The 20157-nt window shown below is 35.3% G+C and overlaps 2 protein-coding genes and 1 long non-coding RNA gene across 4 annotated transcripts in view; 1 reads left to right on the top strand and 2 right to left on the bottom strand.

Moving 5' to 3' along the window:
• The window catches only part of LOC101892333 (2-hydroxyacylsphingosine 1-beta-galactosyltransferase), a 76627-nt gene extending 64239 nt beyond the window's left edge, over nucleotides 1-12388 (bottom strand). The window contains exons 1-3 of one of the 2 annotated variants that reach the window (XM_059125821.1): nucleotides 12234-12388; nucleotides 11717-12172; nucleotides 7186-7952 (exon numbers count right to left, since the gene is read on the bottom strand). The gene's annotated coding sequence lies outside the window, so the exon portion shown is untranslated. Of the gene's footprint in view, nucleotides 1-7185; nucleotides 7953-11716 lie in introns of both variants that reach the window. The other variant, XM_059125820.1, reaches the window with a different exon arrangement.
• A 2474-nt stretch (nucleotides 12389-14862) lies between these two features.
• Nucleotides 14863-16746, top strand: LOC109612675 (uncharacterized). Its single transcript, XR_002194635.2, has 3 exons — nucleotides 14863-15196; nucleotides 15256-15328; nucleotides 16659-16746. It is a non-coding gene; the product is annotated as an uncharacterized LOC109612675 (long non-coding RNA).
• A 612-nt stretch (nucleotides 16747-17358) lies between these two features.
• LOC101891586 (craniofacial development protein 1) lies at nucleotides 17359-19800 on the bottom strand. The gene is made up of 2 exons (XM_005183985.4): nucleotides 18782-19800; nucleotides 17359-17855 (listed from the first exon to the last, which is right to left on the bottom strand). The coding sequence occupies exons 1-2, from the start codon at nucleotides 19684-19686 to the stop codon at nucleotides 17762-17764; spliced, it is 999 nt and encodes a 332-aa protein (XP_005184042.1). The 5' UTR covers nucleotides 19687-19800; the 3' UTR covers nucleotides 17359-17761.
• Between the last annotated feature and the right edge of the window lie 357 nt (nucleotides 19801-20157).

Below are 20157 nucleotides of genomic sequence, written 5' to 3'. Positions count from 1 at the left end.
GAGTTTTTGATTGAAAGACTGATTACGATTAGTAAAATTTTCCACAAATCAAAAAGGAGATTTCAAAATAAATTATCTGGAAACCTTCTCTTTTTTATTATGGACTTGTTTCTCAATATTTTCTATTAATGGGTTAAGTAATTAGTAATGAAATTATTCGGCCATTTAGAAAATCGAGAAATTATTCGGCATAATTGTTTAATATTTTTGAAACCATCCCTCAACATTTTTTCTCACCTGCCCAACCGTGTTCGTTGCTTAAGTCTTTTGTTTAAAATGGCAATTTAAATAAAAAAACCCTCTGCCAATCACTTTAAAACTCCTCTAATAACTTTCTAAGCACTACTAACAATTTAGAATCCAAAATGCACTATTTTTATACATATTTTTTGGCAATAACCCAAAATTTTCTAATGACCGATTAAATGATTATCTAGGTAATAGAATTTTAATGGTTATTAAATACTAAAAATATTTTTCAAATTTAATTGCCTAATTTGAAATGTCTGCCTTTATAAAAAATACAAAATATAAAAATGTATGTTCTATAAATAGCGTTCAAAGCTCATGCAATGCGGGCTCAATGTGCAATGGGAATGAAAACTGAAATATGCACTTGATTTTATGTCACTGCTACCTATAGAAGAGCTGGGCGAAATTTATGGTGCCATACACATTTTTACTCCATATTTTCAGTATTGAAATAAAGACACATTGATTTTTAAAAGCAAAAAATGCCCTTTTTAAAGAATGTCCCTCAGTGGGGAATTTATTTCTTCGAAAATTCCTATTTGTGCCACAAATTTTATTTGTGCCTTTTTGAGGATGAGATGAAAAAACTGCAACCAACTTCAGACTACTGTCATTTCTAAGCCACTCGTCCGACGGCTGTTAAAATTATTTCAGTGACAGCTCATTATATCACAAAAGCATTTTGGTTAGAATTTTCCAGAAAAAAAAGTTATTCGGGATGGAATTCAAGCGTGATAGTATGATTTTTTTATATTTGGCTGGAAAACTACAAGTGGCTATCGTTAGAGCACTCCAGCATTTAAATGTGAATAAATCTTTTGTGTCTCGTACCATTGCTCGTTACCGTGATACTGGTAGCGTAGCCCGACGTCAAGGAAGTGGACGTAAGAAAACAGCAACATCAGCAGAAATGGTTCGAGAAGTAAAGAAGCGATTTGATCGAAACCGCGTCGCAGTGCCGGAAAAATGGCTCGGGAGCTGAACATATCGCAATATTTCATTCGGCAAATATTGAAAAATGAGCTCAGGGTAGAGCCATTGAAATTCCAAAAAGTGCACCGCAACGGAAAGAAAATAGACTCAAAAGGACTGAAGACTTGCTTCGCTTGGCCGAAAATGGTGAACTGCCAAATTTGGTTTTCTCAGATGAGAACACATTCGTTGTCCAGCAAACAAAATTATTTACTTGCTAAAGAGGTCAGCTGAAAATGTGCACCTTCGGTTGGCTACCAGAACTCAAGCGCATGCCATGGTGATAATGTGGGCCGCCATAACAGCCGATGGTCGCTCTCTGCTCGTATTAATCGACCGTGGCATCAGAATAAATGCCGAATATTACACGAAAATATTCTGGAGGGTGTATAAAAGCCTTGGGCACGCCAAAATTTTGGCCGCAGAATTTGAACATTCCAACAGGACTCAGCACCATCGCAGTCAGCACGCGCCATCCAAGAATGGTTACAAAATGAGGTGCTTCGCTTCATTTCCAGCGCACAATGGCCATCAAAATTTCCGGATACCAATCCGGATTGGACTATTGTGCCTGGAGTATTTTAGAAAGCAAGGTTGGCACTAAAAAATACCAAAGTGTCGATCACCTCAAGCAAGGGTCTCGTCGGGAATAGGCGAAAATACCGCAGAGCAACATTCGGACAGCGTGTGACGGTTTCATTGGCCGTTTGAAGGACATAATTCGTGCTAAAGGTGACCAATTCGAGCAAATGTAAACTTATTCTAAAATTTGATGTTATTTCCGACATTTTTTGCTTTCCTTCAATAAAATTAAAAGAAATGTAAAAATTATGACAGACTTTGTTGCGTTTTTTATCTCACCATGTATATCATTTAATACGGCCAAAACGTGACTCAATGAAATACGGTTTAGACCCTACGTCTCTTTGGATCAAATTCATTTCAGGACATTTGGAGTCGTTCTGGCGATTTCCCTCTTTTCTATCCGCCAAACTTAGTACATCAGAATATTATTATCAAACTTAGATCGAGTTCGAAGATGGGCAATATCGGTCCACTCCTTCTGATACCTCCCCCACAAAATGTCAAAGAAAATATTTTACTGCACAGAAAATATAATCCGATTTTGCTCCAACTTTGCAAATCCTAATATCTGCATTAGTGGTATTTCAGGTGCGAAACGGAGAATACTGGTTCACTCCATCCAGTACCTCCCCCACAAATGGTCAAAATTTTGAATATTTGTAACTCATATAAAATGTGATGTAAGAGTTCGATTGTCTTCAAATTTCGCACATCATAATATTTTTATTAACCCCAGGCCTTGTGTGAAGATGGAATATATCGATCCGCTTCTTTTGGTACATTCTCCACAATGAGTCATGAGATTGCGAATTTTGAACATCCATTAAGCTCATAAACCGCGAAATTCAGAATTGACACTTCTCAATAGTTCCATCAACACAAGATATGTCATAAAGATGGTAGAGATCGGGCCATTTCTTCTGGTACCTCACCCACAAATTGTCAATACTTTTATTTGCCAAAACTTGTGAAAGAAGTCAGCCATTCTTTACAACTTGATATATCCACAAAGTTCTCTTAATTGGATATGAATGTTCGATTTTCTGGTAATTATGAAAGTGTTAGTATGAAAATTGAATATTTCGGAAAACTACATCTGGTACGTCATGCAGATTTATATATTTTTTAAAAATTATCACATATCTCATAAAAAGTGAAGGAAGTAGTCCAAAACTGGCACGTCGCAATATTCATATCATATTTATTTACGTTCGATATGTAATAGACAATATTGGCCCGTTCCATCGGAACCTATTCCACAGAGGGCCAACAATTCGAACAATCGTAACAGAAGTAAAAAATATATTTAAATAATCGAATATTGGCTGAGGGTAGACATTTGTCGGTACTTTTTAACTTGTTCTCTTTAAAGAATATTCCAAAATTTCTTCGAAAATAACTATATAAGCCTACCGTACACACCCCTTCCATCCCACACTTTCCCCCTCAGAAGAAAAAACCACAACCAAATTACATTTAATGATGCCCGTTATTTTCTTTAAGATGCCATGAAATGTAAAGCAATTAAGTATGAAACGCTCAATTCCTCCCTCTCGCTTCGATATGAAATCTAAACTATAACTTGCTATGCCATTACATTTCCAAATCAGTGAAAATATTCCAAAACAAGTTAATATTTGGGTCATATACTAACTGGAAAGTGATTGAATGGCAGCAGCAGTAGCAGCGCTTTTTTCGTATTTTGCATGGAGTGAGGGGAATTACGGGAAAGTAAAGGTAAATGCAATCAGCTGCTGAAAAATAAGCAATAAAATAATGGAAGGTTCTGTTGTCACAGAAAACGATGGTTACTTGTAGTCCTAATAAAAATTAATATTGACCGCTGTGAAAGTACTTAAGAGAAACCACGTTTTAACTCAGAAAGTTCTGCTATTCTTAGGGGAAATGTACATTAAATGCACTTCCAAGGTGTGTGCCAATTTCATATCTGACCTTAGTCTGATATAAATATTGCAACGTACCAGATTGAGCGTATATCGATTACTTTATCATTTTTCAAAAGATATGTATGTATTTAATTTTTGAAAACTTTTGAATTTTTTGGCTGAGTTACCAGAATGGGTGTACCGTCATTGCCCATATTTACATTAGATTTGGTGTTGATAGAAACATAGAAATGACTTTTGACATTTTATTTTTTTTTATTCCAACTCCTCACTACCTCTTGTGCAGGTAGCACTTTCAGGTTGTGCTGAGGAATGCAAAAAAATGTCGGAAATAGCATCAAATTTTAGAATAAGTTTGGATTTGTTCGAATTGGTCACCTTTGGCACGAATTATGGCCTCCAAACGGCCAATGAAACCGTCACACGCTGCCCGAATGTTGGTCTGCGGTATTTTGAACCATTTTGGGCGAAGCGCTTGCTTGAGGTGATCGACACTTTGGTATTTATTAGTGCCAACCTTGCTTTTCAAAATACTCCAGACCAATAGTCCAACGGATTGGTATCCGGAGATTTTGGTGGCCAGTGTGCGCTGGAAATGAAGCGAGGAACCTCATTTTGTAACCATTCTTGGGTGGGTTTGTAACCATTCAGCAGTTCACCACTTTTGGCCAAGGGAAGCAACTCTTAAGCTCTTTCGAGTCTATTTTCTTTCTGTTGCGGTGTAAGTTCTTGCACTTTTTGGAATTTCAATGGCTTTACCCCGAGCTCATAGTTAACGAATGGAATATTCCGGCACTGCGACGCGGTTTCAATCATTTTCGAACTATTTCTGCTGATGTTGCTGTTTTCTTCCGTCCATTTCCTTAACGTCGGGCTACGCTACGCCAGTATCACGGCAACGAACGATGGTACGAAACAAAAAAGATTTATTCACATTTAAATGCTGGAGTGCTCTAACGATAGCCACTTGTAGTTTTCCAGCCAAATATAAATAAATCACACTATCACGCTTGAATTCCATCACGAATAACTTTTTTTTCTGGAGAATTCTCACCAAAATGCTTTTGTTCGCTTGCAAACAATATAATGAGCTGTCACTGGAATAATTTTAACAGCTGTCGGACGAGTGGCTTGGGAAAGACAGCATTCTGAAGTTGGTTGCAGTTTGTTCATAATTGTACGAAAAGTTCTCAATGCTACTATATTTGATAAAGGAATAGGACCGCTATCCTCAAATTTGATATTCCGGACTCTTTTAGTATCTAGAATTGAGATATGGAGGAGATTTTGGAAATGTGTGCTATTATTGTACTAAAAGTACTAAATAGTTCTAAATTTGGTATTGAGTGAGCGAATAGAGCTGGAATCCTGAAATTTGATATAGAGGTCATGGGGATGTGGAAAAAGGTTTGAACAGAAAATTGGATGTGTAATGGTTTTACCTCGGCAAACTTCAAAATTGACGATTTTGAAGACTTTTTGGTGTAAAACTCCAAATGTCCTGAAACGGATATCGTCCAAAGAGACCTAGGGTCTAAAACCGTTATTTCGTTGAAGCTACATCAAATAAAACATACCCTTTGTAACCGTAGGACTGTGGGTATAAACATCCACGTTTATAGCCCAGATAGTCTATCAAAAAATATTCTAGAAAATCCTCTGGAAGTCTTCGAAAATAAATTTTTAAAATATAATCATTGATATTTACAAAAATATTTCTAAAAGTATTCTCAAAAATTCTTCAAAAATTCTTGAAAAAATATAACGTTTTATTTAAAAAAATGAAACTTTATGGCATAAGAGTCTTTAAAGAAATATTGTTAACAATTCATATTTTTGTTATTGATAGTCATTTGAAAATCCACGTTTAATATTCCGAAGGTTCTTGCAAAAATATCATTTTAAATTCTACGTTTAGTGGTCTGTTGGACCTTGCAAAAATATTCTGAAAAAATCCACATCTGGTGTTTTTTGGTCCTTGAAAAAAATATTCTCTGAAATTCCCAATTTAGCTGTCAGTTTATCCTTGAAAAATAACCTTTCGAAAATCCACGCATAGTACCCGGATAGTCTTAAAAAAATTTTCCTTAAAAATCAGCATTAATAATAAGTTGATCGTTTGAAAATATTCTCTAAAAATCCAACGTTAGTTGTTTGTTGATCCTTAAAAAATATTTCTTTAAAATCCACGTTTAATAGTCTATTGGTCCTTGAAAAAATATTCTTTTAAAATCCAAGTTTAGTGATCCATTAGTCATAAAGAAATATAGTTTAAAAGTTCAGATTTTTGTTTTTGTTAGTCCTTTGAAATATATTCTTAATAGAGTTCATGTTTGGTGTTCTGAAGGTCTTTGAAAAAAATATTATTTTAAATTCCATGTTTAGTGGTCTGTTTGCCAATGTTTTTTGAACATTAACGTTGAGTGGTTTGTTAGTCCTTAGAAAAATATTCTTAAAAATACACGATTGGAAGTGTTTTGCCCCTAGAAAAAATATTCTCTAAAAATCCAAGTAAAGTTGTCTGTTGATACTTAAAGGAATGTCATTGGTGGTCTACTGGTCTTAGAAAAAATCCACGGTTAGTGGACAGTTAATTCTTGAAAAAATATCCCTGAAAAATCATAACTTGTCGGTCTGATGGTCCTTGAAAAAATATTCCAAAAAAGTCCACGTTGGGTAGTATGTTCGAAAAAATATTCCTTAAAAAATTTCAATAACTTTGATGATCAGTCCTTGAAAGAATATTCTTCAAAAATCCTCGTTTAATTGTCTGTTGATCATTGAATTCACATTTAATAGTCTGTTAGGCATTAAATTTGTTTTTTTTTTAAATACACGTTTTTGACGCTAATACTCCTTTGAAAAAAATATTTCTGAAACATTTAAGTTTATTATTCTTTTGATCCTTAAAAATATTCTTGAAAAATGCAAATTTGTAGTTCTAAAAGTCCTTGAAAAATATTCTTAAAAAATAACACTAATAGCTCTGATAGTGCTCGAAAATTGTTTTAAAGTCCTTTGTTTATGTCTCTAATAATCCTTAGAAAATCAATAATTATAACTCTATAAGACTATGAGAAATATTAGTAAAAAGTTCACGATTATGACGCTGACAACCCTTTCGAAAATTGGCTCAAAACATCAAATTCTAAAATCCTTAAATATATTCTTCAAAATTAATGGATTAAATATATAATATAATATTAAAATATTAGAGCATTATCGGCACTAAGAGGTATATGCTATGTCCCAACCGCTCTACCTGCTTAGGCCTGTAAAGCCTAATTATCATTGTCATAAAAAAGTTGCATTAATCGTTTATCGATAATAAAATCTAATTTGCGACTAGATGTGAAAAAATACTTTACATAATATCTTTATTAAATAAAAAATATATAAACTGTTAATGTTAAATTCAAAAAATTAAAAAAAAAAAACAAAACAGAACAAAATAGAAAAATAGGCATACCTTAACTACAGCTCAAAAAAATCGTTGACAAATGATGATGACAATGATGTTATTTCGGGGGTGATTGACGTTTTCCAGTTATCGATGTTTATGACGATGACGTTGATAATTACGACGAATGTCACCGTTAAGCCGTTGAATATTAAATGAAATTCAAATAATTTCGGTTTTTTCGACCGGACAAACTTTAGTTAGACTGCAATTTTGTTGTTGTTATTGTTGTTGTTGTTTTTGTTTTCTTCGGTTTGTTAGTGTTTTTTTCGGAATATGAAAACGTTTTCCAATGCACAGCAGTCAACGAAACGGGCACGCACTTGTGACGACGGCGGCGACGATGTTAACAATAACAACAAATAAGACGACAACGACGACGACGACGACGATCACGGTGATTAAAAATAATGGAACTGCCGCATGTCTATGGCAACAACAACGACAACGCCAGCCATCAATAAATGTTGAATGTAACGTTTTTTTAACCGTACGTACGATTCAATGAATTTGGCCAAATTACATTAAAGAAAACGTTGTTGTTGCTGTTGTTTTTATTTGTTTTTTTTTATATTTTTTGGCGTTCGTTATACACTTTCGGTTGAAGTTGTAACCAGTATCACCAGCACCACCAATACCAGCATGTAAGAGAGTCAATATTGGTAGCTTGCAGGGCAACAACAACAACAACTGTCTTGAGATTAAGTTTGGTATTTTTGTTTAAGTTTCTTGTAATTTTAGTCACTTACTTTCGTATTGAAAAATATTACACAAGCCTACAACATTAAAAAACAAACATTATTATTGATATTTAAACACGCGCACTCACACTAATACATATACAATGAATATTGAAAAATTATCTTGTTAATGATTTTTATAGAGCGGATAATGGATATTTATAAGGGATTTAATTTTAAATTTTGGCAAATCTTACAAAAATATCCCTAAATTAAAAAAAAAGAAATTGAAAGACCCAAAAAAAGGATCGATCTAAATTAAGAAATGTTATAAAGTAAAAGCTGTTTTTTTTTTTCTGAAAAACAAAAAAAATTGTAATCTCTGGGCTCCAATATAAAAGTCAGCGAAAGCATTGGAGTACTTCCCGTGATGAAAGAAGGTGGGTTTTTTTTAACCGGTACCATTGGGGTCCAGCATAGGACGTTTGTGACAACATGGTCTATAGGGTGATATGAAAAACCTGCAACCAACTTAAGACTGCTGTCATTTCCAAGCCACTCGTCCGACAGCTGTTAAAATAATTCCAGTGACAGCTCATTATATTTTTTACAAGCGTACAAAAGCATTTTGGTGAGAATTTTCCAGAAAAAAAGTTATTCGTGGTGAAATTGAAGCGTAATAGTGTGATTTCTTTATATTTGACTGGAAAACCAAAAGTGGCTATCCTTCGAGCACTCCAGCATTTAAATGTGAATAAATCTTTTGTGTCTCGTAACATCGCTCGCTACCGTGATACTTGTAGCTTAGCCTGACATATGTCAAGGAAGTGGACGGATGAAAACAGCAACATCAGCAGAAATGGTTCGAAAAGTAAAGAAACGACTTGATCGAAACCCACGTCGCAGTGCCGGAAAAATGGCTCGTGAGCTGAACATATTGCAATATTCCATTCGCAAATATTGAAAAATGAGCTCGGTGTAAAGCCATTGAAATTCCAAAAATTGCAAGTACTTACATCGCAACATAAGGCAGATAGACTCAAAAGAACTAAAGAATTGCTTTGCTTGGCCAAAAGTGGCGAACTGCCGAATTTGGTTTTCTCCGATGAGAAAACATTCGTTGTCCAGCAGTTTGTAAACAAACAAGATCAAATGATAGTGTTTACTTGCCAAAGAGGTCAGCTGAAAATGTTCACCTTCGGTTGGACACCAGAACTCAAGCGCCGGCCATGGTGATGGTGTGGGCCGCCATAACAGCCAATGATCGTTCCTCGCTCGTATTAATCGACCGTGGCATCAAAATTAATGCCGAATTTTATCGTGAAAATATTCTGGAGGATGTATTAAAGCCTTGGGCACGCAAACATTTTGGTCGCAGTCCTTGGACATTCCAACAGAACTCAGCACGCGCCACCCAAGAATGGTTACAAAATGAGGTTCCTCGCTCCATTTCCAGCGCACAATGACCACCAAAATCTCCGGATACCAATCCTTTGGACTATTGTGTCTGAAGTATTTTGAAAAGCAAGGTTAGCATTGAACAAGTAAAAAAACATTAAGTTCGGCCGGGCCAAACTTTTAATACCCTCCACCTTAGGGTAAAGGAAACATTAGAAGAAATGTGGCAAAAGCCATTAAAATGCCGAATATCGGGAGGTACCGTTATATGGGGGCTCTACCAAATCGTGGACCTACACATGCAAGGTTCCGCCAACGGCGCTAGAACCCATTATGACCTACAAATACCAATTTTCAGACAAATACGTGAAAAAAAGGGGCAAAAATCATTAAATTACCGAATATCGGGAGGTACCGTTATATGGGGGCTATACCAAAACGTGGACCTATAATTACAATGACTCGCCACACGAACTGGGACCCATTATGATCTACAACTACCAAATTTTCAGTGTAATTCGTGAAAAAATCAGTCAAAAATCATCAAAATACCGAATATTGGGAGCTTCCGTTATATGGGGACTACACCTAAACGTGGACCTATACATACAATGTTTCGCCACACGAACTAGGACCCATTATGACTCACAAATACCAATTTTTACACAAATCAGTGAAAAAATGTTGCAAAAACCATCAAAATACCGAATATCGGGAGGTACCGTTATATGGGGGCTATACCAAATCATGGACCCATACATGCAATGTTTCGCCACCGGAGCTGGAACTCATTATTACCCACAAATACCAAATTTTAGACAAATCCGTTAAAAACTGTGGCAAAAACTAATCAAAATATCGAATTTCGGGAGGTACCATTATATGAAGGCTATACCAAAACGTGGACCTATACATGCTATGTTTTGCCACACGTACAGGGACCCGTTATGACCTACAAATACCAATTTTCAGACAAATCCGTTAAATAATGTGGCATAAATCATCAAAATACCGAATATCGGGAGGTACCGTTATATGGGGACTATACCAGAACGTGGACCGATATATCTCATTTTCAATACCAACCATCCTAGACACAATACCAATTGCTCTGCTAAATTTTGGCGCTCTACGTCAAATAATGTGTGCTGTATCGTGATTTCAACAGACAGACAGACGGACAGACAGACAGACGGACATCGTTAAATCGACTTAGAATTTTATGCTGATTATGAATATATATGCTTTATGGGGTCTACGACGAATATTTAAGGATGTTACAAACGGAATGACAAAGTTAATATACCCTCCTTTCCAAGGTGGAGGGTATAAAAATACCAAAGTGTAGATCACCTTGAGCAAGCGCTTCGCAGGGAATGGGCCAAAATAGCGCAGAGCAACATTCGGGCAGCGTGTTATGTTTTCTTTGGTGTTTGACGACCATAATTCGTCCCAAGGTGACCAGTTCGAACAAATCTAAACGCATTCTAAAATTTGATGCTATTTCCGACATATTTTGCTTTTATTCAATAATAATTAAAAAAAAAAATGTAAAAATTATGGCTTTTGAGTTATTTGCAGTTTTTTATCTCACCCTGTATATACAAAAAATTTCATTATTTACACAATTTAAGGCTATTTAAGGCATTTTGAAAGCAACCGATTTGTCCAAAAATTTACATTTCCACAATGCGACCTAACTTCTCACCTTTTTTCTCAAAACTGTAACACTTTGTAAAGCTTTATCAAATTTTAGAGGATATTGAGGATAACCGACATGACCAAAGTTTGAGTTTTCAAAATGCAAAGGATATAAAAATTAAGGAAAAATCCAACTTATCGCCTTTTTCACGTTTTATATCTCAAGATTATAACACTTTGCCACTGAGTATTATTTTTAATTGTTTATTCATTAATTTAAATTTATAAAAAAAAGTAGAACAGCAACAAAACAACTGTAGCACTGTGTTAAGTTTTCTTTATAATCTTAGTTGTCGTTACCATTCCTAATAACGTCACCGAATATTTAGCTCTTTGATGTAAAACAAAGCCAATTTAATTTAGTTTGTTTGAAAAAAAAAACGAAGAGCCAACAAGTCACACCAAAGATATTGTTGTTATTTTTTTAGTATTTGTCGATAGTTTAGCGAAGGGGATTATGCTTTGGTTTATTTCAGCTGTATTTTTTTTTTTTTTTTTAGTTAAAAACTAAGTTATCAAAACTTTCACCCAGTAAAAGGAAAACTTGCAAACAAACTCTTGATATTTTTATTTGGAATGCAAACAGCCGAAAAGGATAAGGTTTATTATTTTTTTACAAATAATTAACTTTTGAAGGGTGTTATTTAACTTTTCTTTATTGTTTTATTATTATTACTTTATTAAAGGTATTTAATTAAATTAAAAAATATTATTTTTTTTTATATAATTTGCATTTTTTTTATTATTTTCCATTTTCATACTTTTTTATTATTTTCCCACTATCATCCTCATTAGATTTTTGATTTCTTAATTTGGCATGATCTTTTTTTATTATTTTTTTATTTTTCTTTGAGATTTTCTGTTTTTCTTTAAATCTCGATTTCAAGTTTTCTTCCACCGCTCACTGGTAGTTTCTCTGCGCAAAGACGTTTAGCAACTGACTGCCGAATGCCGTTATGAGCCGCCAATAAGTCTTAACATTTTGTTATGGATTTTAGTTTGTTTTGGTTGTTGTATTTTGGCCACATTTGTGAGCTGTGGCTTTTTTTTATTTAGCAGCCAGCCAAGTCGGTCGGGTCGTTGATTCGCTTTTCTGTGAGACACTCAACGTTAACATCACTGCTGTTGTCGCTGCGTTTGTGTAATTGCATAGCTTCCCCTGTTACATACAGACAGACAGACAGACAGACAGAAATACCATCGTATGCTGTTAACATCTAAATTGGAATCTATTTTTGTTGTTATTGTTGTTGTTTTTTTGATCTGTTATCTGTTTACCCATTTCATTTATCCATTCATTCATAGCTTCTATAGTAATTTTTATGGGCTACTTAAAATTCCAATAGCTCATCTGCATATTGTAGTTTGGCATTAACCCTTTTTGGAATGCTGATCAATACGGCAAGGCAAATTTTGGATCAATACTGCATTGATTGAAAGAAAAATCCTTTGAAAACCTCAAGATACCGAATATTGGGTGAACCCCTTACATGGGGCTATACGAAAACTTGTACCTACAAATTCCTAACAGAGGAGTTACAATACAAAGATAAAAAAAAACAAATAAAACAAGCTGTAAGTTCGGCCGGGCCGAACTTTGAATACCCTCCACCATTTGGTAAAAATTTAACAATTTTCAAAAAAATAAAATCCGCTAAAAATTCTGTTCAAATCTTAAAAATACCGATTGTAGCCATATATTAGGGTCTATACGACGACGTGGACCTGCATAGGCAACTTTTGTCACATACTATTACAATATTTAAATGCGAAACTTAAAAAAAATCTGTATATAATGTAGCTAAAATCATCAAAATACCAAATATCAGGAGGTACCATGGGGGTTATTAAACGTGGACCTGCACAGACAATTTTCTGTCATAGGCTGTAGTATCCACTACGAACTTCAAATACAAAATTTTAAATAATTCCGGTAAATAATGTCGCTAAAATCATCAAAATTCCGAATATCGGGGGGTACCATTATATGGAGGCTATACGAAGACGTGGACCTGCTCAGACAATTTTTTGTTATAGGCTATAGTATTCATTTCGAACTTCAAATAAAAAATTTGAAATAGTTCCGTTAAATAATGTCGCTAAAATCATCAAAATACCGCATATCGGGAGGTACCGTTATATGGGGGCTATACGAAGACATGGACCTGCATGGCCCATTTTCTGTCCTTAACCTTAGTATCCATTTCGAACTTCAAATACAAAATTTGAAATAATTCCGGTAAATAATGTCGCTTAAATCATCAAAATACCGAATATCGGGGGGTACCGTTATATGGGGGCTATACGAAGACGTGGACCTACATGGCCCATTTGCTGTCTTTTGCCGTAGTATCTATTACGAACTTTAAATACCAATTTGGAAGCAATTCCGGTAAATAATGTCGCTAAAATCATCAAAATACCGCATATCGGGAGGTACCGTTATATGGGGGCTATACGAAGACGTGGACCTGCTCAGACAATTTTTTGTTATAGGCTATAGTATCTATTAAGAACTTTAAATACCAAAATTGAAACAATTCCGATAATTAATGTCGCTAAAATCATCAAAATACCGAATATCGGGGGTACCGTTATATGGGGGCTATACGAAGACGTGGACCTACATGGCCCATTTTCTGTCTTTAGCCGAAGTATCTATTACGAACTTTAAATACCAATTTTGAAACAATTCCGGTAAATAATGTCGCTAAAATCATCAAAATACCGAATATCGGGAGGTACCGTTATATGGGGGCTAGAAGACGTGGACCTACATGGTCGATTTTCAATATGAAAAGTCCTGCAGACATAATACACATTTGAGTAAAATTTTATCAACCTACTTCATTTCGTTCGGAAGCTAGAGTGATTTCCACAGACGGATTGATAAATCGACATATAATTGTATGCTGATGAAGAATATGTATACTTTGTGGGATCTGAAATGTATATTTCTAGGTGTTACAAACGGAATGACAAACTTAATATACCCTTCATACTATGGTGGAGGGTATAAAAATTGCGAAGCACATGAAGAAAGGCTTCTCCTGCAAGAATTCAATAGCAAAAGTCCTGGAGACTTTCTCCCGCTAACATACAATAGACGTATAAAGCTGTGATTTGACCCATCCTTTCTAATGGTAGTCTTTTCTGGTGGTACGCATTAAAATACAAATAAAATATCTCGAAACGCTCAAGCACAGCTCCAATTCTAATTACAAGCGCATTAAAAAGTACACCTCAAGTAGCAACCTCAACTTAGAAATAAAACTATGGAAAATGAAATAACTGAACCGGTGACCATTGTTGTGAATGGTCAAGCGGCTCTTAAAAATATGAAATCTTCTAAAATCACTTCCGATGTTGTCCTGAGGTGTAGAAGGGCTGTGGGCTATATGCACACTACTCTCCGACTTTGCTGGGTACACAATCATTGTAATATTCAAAAAAAGGAAAAGGCCGTTAAATTTGGAAAGATGAGTTGGAGTTAACAGACCTTGTCTTTCGCCGACACCTTTAAACCCTAACTTTGTCATTTTACCAGAAGGATTAGAACTACTTTCCAATGAGAAACCCAAAGGGCGCAGGTACAACGATCCTCTGTGCAAGGTATCAAAACAAATTTAGCCAAATATCCCCTCGCGCTATGGTCAGCCTCTATTAAGCATTACGGATAACAATAGAGATATTAACAGGCCACTGTCACCATGGTAGAAGAATTCGGGTAAATGCATTAACGCTTGGGAATATTGATATGTCAAAATTGTTGGATGTTTTGTCAAAAATAAGTAGATGTCTATATTTTCTTCTTATGCGAAGCCAATCGGAGGGTTTTATGATATGAATTTTTCAAAACATTTTACAAATTTCAATAATTGTTCATTGAAAATTTTTAATTCCGAAATTGGTTTGACAGTTCATTATCCCAGCAGCTATATCGATGCAACTATCTGTATTCCTCTACCATGGCTGTCACATCCGATCCAGAACATTTTAATGGGATAATTCTAATCGTTAGAATCTAATGTCGAATAGGGCAGGCTGCGTGAGGAGGGCGGAGAAAAAAACGGAATACCTATTACACCGCTGTCCTGCTCAATCAAACCTACTAGCAATGGAGGAACATTCGACGCATGATCTCGATGTGAATTCAAATCCCGGCTTTACTTGCTAGGGCGCTGTATTTAAAACACGGCTCTTTTCCCGCAGAATGATCATAATGGACCGGAAGGTCTGAGGTATTTATAATTTAAAGTATAACTACAAATCGACTTACCTAACCTACCATTATAAATAGTGAATCAATCTTGAAACCGATACGCCTTATTGCGAATAGCAGGTTGAACCTTTAAAATATCGAAAATCAGGAGGTATATAAAATAGGGGACACACAGGGTGAGATAAAAAAAAACTGCAAAAAAGTCAAACGCCATCATTTTTACCCTTTTTTTAAGTTTATTGAATGAAGGCAATGTCGGAAACAACATCAACTTTTAGAATAAGTTTAGATTTGTTCGAATTGGTCAGCTTTGGCACGAATTATGGACTTCAAATGACCAATGAACCCATCACACGCTGGCCGAATATTGCTCTGCGGTATTTTGGCCCATTCCCAGCGTAGCGCTTGCTTGAGGCGATCGACACTTTAGTATTTTTTTGGTGCCAACCTTGCATACCAAAATACTCCGGACACAATAGTCCAACGAACTGGTATCCGGAGATTTTGGTGGCCTTTGTGCGCTGAAAATGTAGCGAGGAACCTCATTTTGTCACCATTCTCAGGTGACGCGTGCTGAGTGCGATAGTGTTGAGTCCTGTTGGAATGTCCAAGGTCTGCGGCCAAAATGTTTGCGTGCCCAAGGCCTTAAAACACCCTCCAGAATATTTTCGCGACCATATTTGGCATTAATTCTGATGCCACGGTAGATTAATATGAGCGGAGAGCGAACATTGGCTGTTATGGAGGCGCATACCATCACCATGGCCGGCGCTTGAGTTCTGGTGGCAAACCGAAGGTGTACATTTTCTGCTAACCTCTTGGCAAATAAACACGATCGTTTTGTTTGTTTACAAACCGCTGGGCAACAAAGAAAACCAAATTCGACAGTTCACGACTTTCGGGCCAAGGGAAGCAACTCTTTGCCTCTTTTGAGTCTATTTTCTTTCTATTGTGGTGTAAGTTCTTGCACTTTTTGGAATTTCAATGGCTTTACCCCGAGCTCATTTTTCAATATTTGCTGCTCAGCTCACGAGTCATTTTTCTGCGACGTGGTTTTCGATCAATTCGCTTCCTTACTTTTCGAACCAGCTGATATTGATGACCTCTTCCGTCTACTTCCCTGAGGTCAGGCTACGCTACCAGTATCACGGAAATGAGCGATTGTACGAGACACAATAAATTTATTCACATTTAAATGCTGGTGTGCTCTAACGATAGCCACTTGTGGGTTTTCCAGCCAAAAATAAAGAAATCACACTATCACGCTTAAATTCCATAACGAATAACTTTTTTCTGGAAAATTCTCACCAAAATGCTTTTGTACGCTTGTAAACAATATAATGAGCTGTTACTGGAATAATTTTAATAGATGTCGAACGAGTGGCCAAGAAATACCAGCAGTCTTAGGTTGGTTGCAGTTTTTTCATCTCACCCTGTATGTTATAAAAATGCCACTGAAAGTGCGAAACATTATCTTTCAGCTGATTTGATTGGGTCTATACCAAAAAATGGCCCTATATTTGGCATTTTTAATACCAATCACCATTGGAGTTATATCAAAAACGAACTACCATAGCTCTAAGTTTTTGCTGCCTTTGTCGTAAATTCAACAAACCGTCAGACTCTGATTTTTTTTATGGCTGTCCTTCTTGATATCATACACGGCGGCTTTCGTAAATCCTTCTTTGAACATTGAAAACAAATGAAATAGTGGCAATACATACCTTTTTTAGTAACTTCCCCAATATTAGAAGTATTAATTTTTTTAATAATCATTTTGCTTGTCTCTGCTGCGAAAATGTCCATATTTATTTTCATATCTATCAGTATTTCTAGAGAAATTTTGCATATGAGAGTCCTCTTCAGTCGCCTTATTATAAGATATTTTCTTTTAAATGAATTCTTCTGCGGGAAAAATTCAATTGGAAGATATGTTTTTATATTGCTACTTTAGTGATTTTTTTGTAGAGGAAGCTATGATTAATCGAACCCCCTTGTACGGAAAATATCATTTCCATTTTGATGTCCTTCTTCGCCTTCTAAAATGTAATAAACAAAATCTATAATTTTCTAAAATCAAAAGACTTAAGAAACATACACTACATCGTTTTGGGTGATTTTTACTCCATATCAATATCCGTCAGAATATATTTCTTATTTGACAATAAAGCGTTTATCAAATTTTAATTGTTCATATGCTTTTATTTAATATTTGTATTATTTATAATATATAATCATATGTATATTTATAATGTATTTTATATGTATAATTACAATCAAAAGAATGAACACGTCTCTAGTTTTTTTTTTTTTTTTGTTATTAAAAAGATTTATAGCGGGTTAACTAAAATTATGGAATACAATTTGTTTTTTTTTTTTATAAAAATAAAAAAATATGTGTGTGTGTTTATTATACATACATAGTAAGTATAATAATTGTACAATAAAAATTAATGCTAAATTTGTTTTATTGATTTCTTTGATGCGATGCAATTGAATGGTGTAAAGTATATTACGGACTATAGTTGTTGCTTATACCTGAACAGTGTTTTTTTTTTTTATTAAATTAACCTGATTTAATAGCTTAGAGAGGACGACGCGAAGATTGTCGTAGACTTTTTTCAATTTCGAATTGTCGTAGATCAGTGCGTTGCAAGAAGTCTTGGCGTTCCAAATATCTGGAAAAATGAACAAACGGAATATATTAAAAAATTAATAAATATATATTTGAGAAAGTGATACGGTACAATTAGTTAATAAAAACGATAGGTAATGATGCTTAAAATGCTTAAGGGGGGTTAATTAATTAACCTCTAGTTGTCGAAAGTCTGAAATTTTTACCCGAGACAGGTATTGTTATGCTAATCACAACGACATCATTCTAGAGATAGTGTTCCGAAGTTACAAAAATACCTTTTATGCTATTTCTAAACCAATAATCGAAAAAAACTTCAAATTGTCACCGTAGGTAGTTTTTTGTATCTTGATTGCAACAACAAAACATTTTCGGGCGGTGGGCCCATATTTCCCGAGGTAAAGGGCTCCAAATTTTAAAAAGGATGTTCCTTATATTTTTTCTTTTATTTAATAAATATAAAATTTGAGTAAAGTTTGGTTCGCGAAGCCAGAGGTGAAAATCTGAAGCCCAGACCAAAGACCGGCTATTTAAAAGGATTAAATCTAAAAACAACTAATTTTTTTTTAATTAAGAGTTGTTGCTAAATTTTGGAGCCCTATATTTCGGGAAGTATGGATTCACCTCCCGAGAATGTTTGGGTTTTGTAAGCAGGGCACATAAACCTACCTGTAGTGACATTTTAAAGTTTTGTTTTTTGATTATCGTTTTAAAAATAGCAAAGTAAAAAGGGGTATCAGGAAGCATTGATTTACCCGCCGTATGTCGCTGTGATAAGGATACCAAGTCCTACTTCCGGTAAACATTGCACAATTTTCCGCAAGCTTGTGCTGAACTCATTTCCCTCACTCACATCCCAAACTTTTTCTAAGGTTCATTAAAATCGACTTTTCCCTAAGAAAGTAAATTAAGACTCATCATCCCCAGTTATTAGACCCATAAAAAACACATTTATTCCTTATAACTCACCCATCTTTGCCCTTATTAAAGGTTTGCAGTTCCTCGTCGATTCCCTCTTGTGTCTTGAAACTCTTCCAGTCCATTTGTGATTTTTCCAATACGGACAATTTCTTTTTCTTGCCAATTTGATTGAGTAGTGAACCAATACCGCCAGAAGTTCCTGGACCTGCTGGTCGTTTGATGCCAGCCCCTGGCATTATACGTCCGAATGGTTGCATTTTAGGTGCCGCCGTAACAGCAGCTGTATTCTCTTTAATACTGGATGCGTCCACCTCTTTCTGTACACGCACCTCTTCGCCCGCAAAATCCAATACTTCTGTGACAATTACTTTTTTCTTCGGTGGCTCTGGCTCTTCTTTGGCAGATGTGTTTTTCGTATTAGTCTCTTTTGGTTTGTCGTTAAGTTTTGTTGATTCCCGATTTGTGGGGGCATCTGAGGAACTTGCATTTTCTACAACACTTGCTTTTGTCGTTACACCATTGGTTTTGTTTGTTTTTGCAGCAACGGGATTAACATCTTTCAGGAAATCTGCCCACAACGCACTTGTCCTTGACTTATCTTCTTCATCCGATTCTAGTGTGTCTTTTTCGATGGTTTTATTTTTACCATTCGTTAGATCACCATCAGTTTGTCTGGTAGATCTTCTATAATTTTCCGTCTCATCGTCATCATCATCGTCGTCGTCGGAGTCCTTTTTATTGTTTCTCTTTTTACTTTGCTTCTTTGTTAACCGTTTGCCTTTCTTGACATTCTTGGCCTTGCTCGTATCGGCTTCTGCTGCTTCGTTGTCTGCTCCATCAGCAGAATCTTCGCCATTGGATTCTTCCTCGCTAACAGATTCGCCGGCAGCATCTGGACGGAAATCTTCATCACTTTCATCTGAATCAGAGGCGTAATCCTTTTCTTTTTCCATTTTGTCAATTGATTGTTTCCTGATGTAGCGTGTCCTCTAAAAATAATTTGAATTAGTTTGAACGCAGAGACCCTTCTTTTCGGCACGCGAAAATTTTTTCTACTAGGTATATGTAGATCGACTTTTAATAAGTAGACATATAGTTATAATCGAGTGTATTTATCGCTTTTCGATTTTTTCAATGTATTTTATTCGATTATTTGCTGTTTTAATTGCGAATTGCTATAAACCATGGTAGAAGAATATAGGTAGACGCGTCGACACAGCTGCTGGGACAAGGAACTGTCAAACCAACTTTGGAATTGAAAATGTTGAATGAAAAATTATTTATATTTGTAAAAATTATTGAAAAATACGAATTATAATAGCCTCCGAATGACGTAGTATAAGAAAACATATAAAAATCCACTTATATTTGAAAAACATCTCAATTTTTTGACATATCAATGCTCCCAAGCGTTGATGCTTCTA

This window comes from Musca domestica, unplaced genomic scaffold, assembly GCF_030504385.1.
Source record: "Musca domestica strain aabys unplaced genomic scaffold, Musca_domestica.polishedcontigs.V.1.1 35, whole genome shotgun sequence".
Lineage (NCBI taxonomy): Eukaryota > Metazoa > Arthropoda > Insecta > Diptera > Muscidae > Musca > Musca domestica.
The sequence above is the reverse complement of the archived record's forward strand: the minus strand, read 5'-3'. Positions and strand labels throughout refer to the sequence as shown.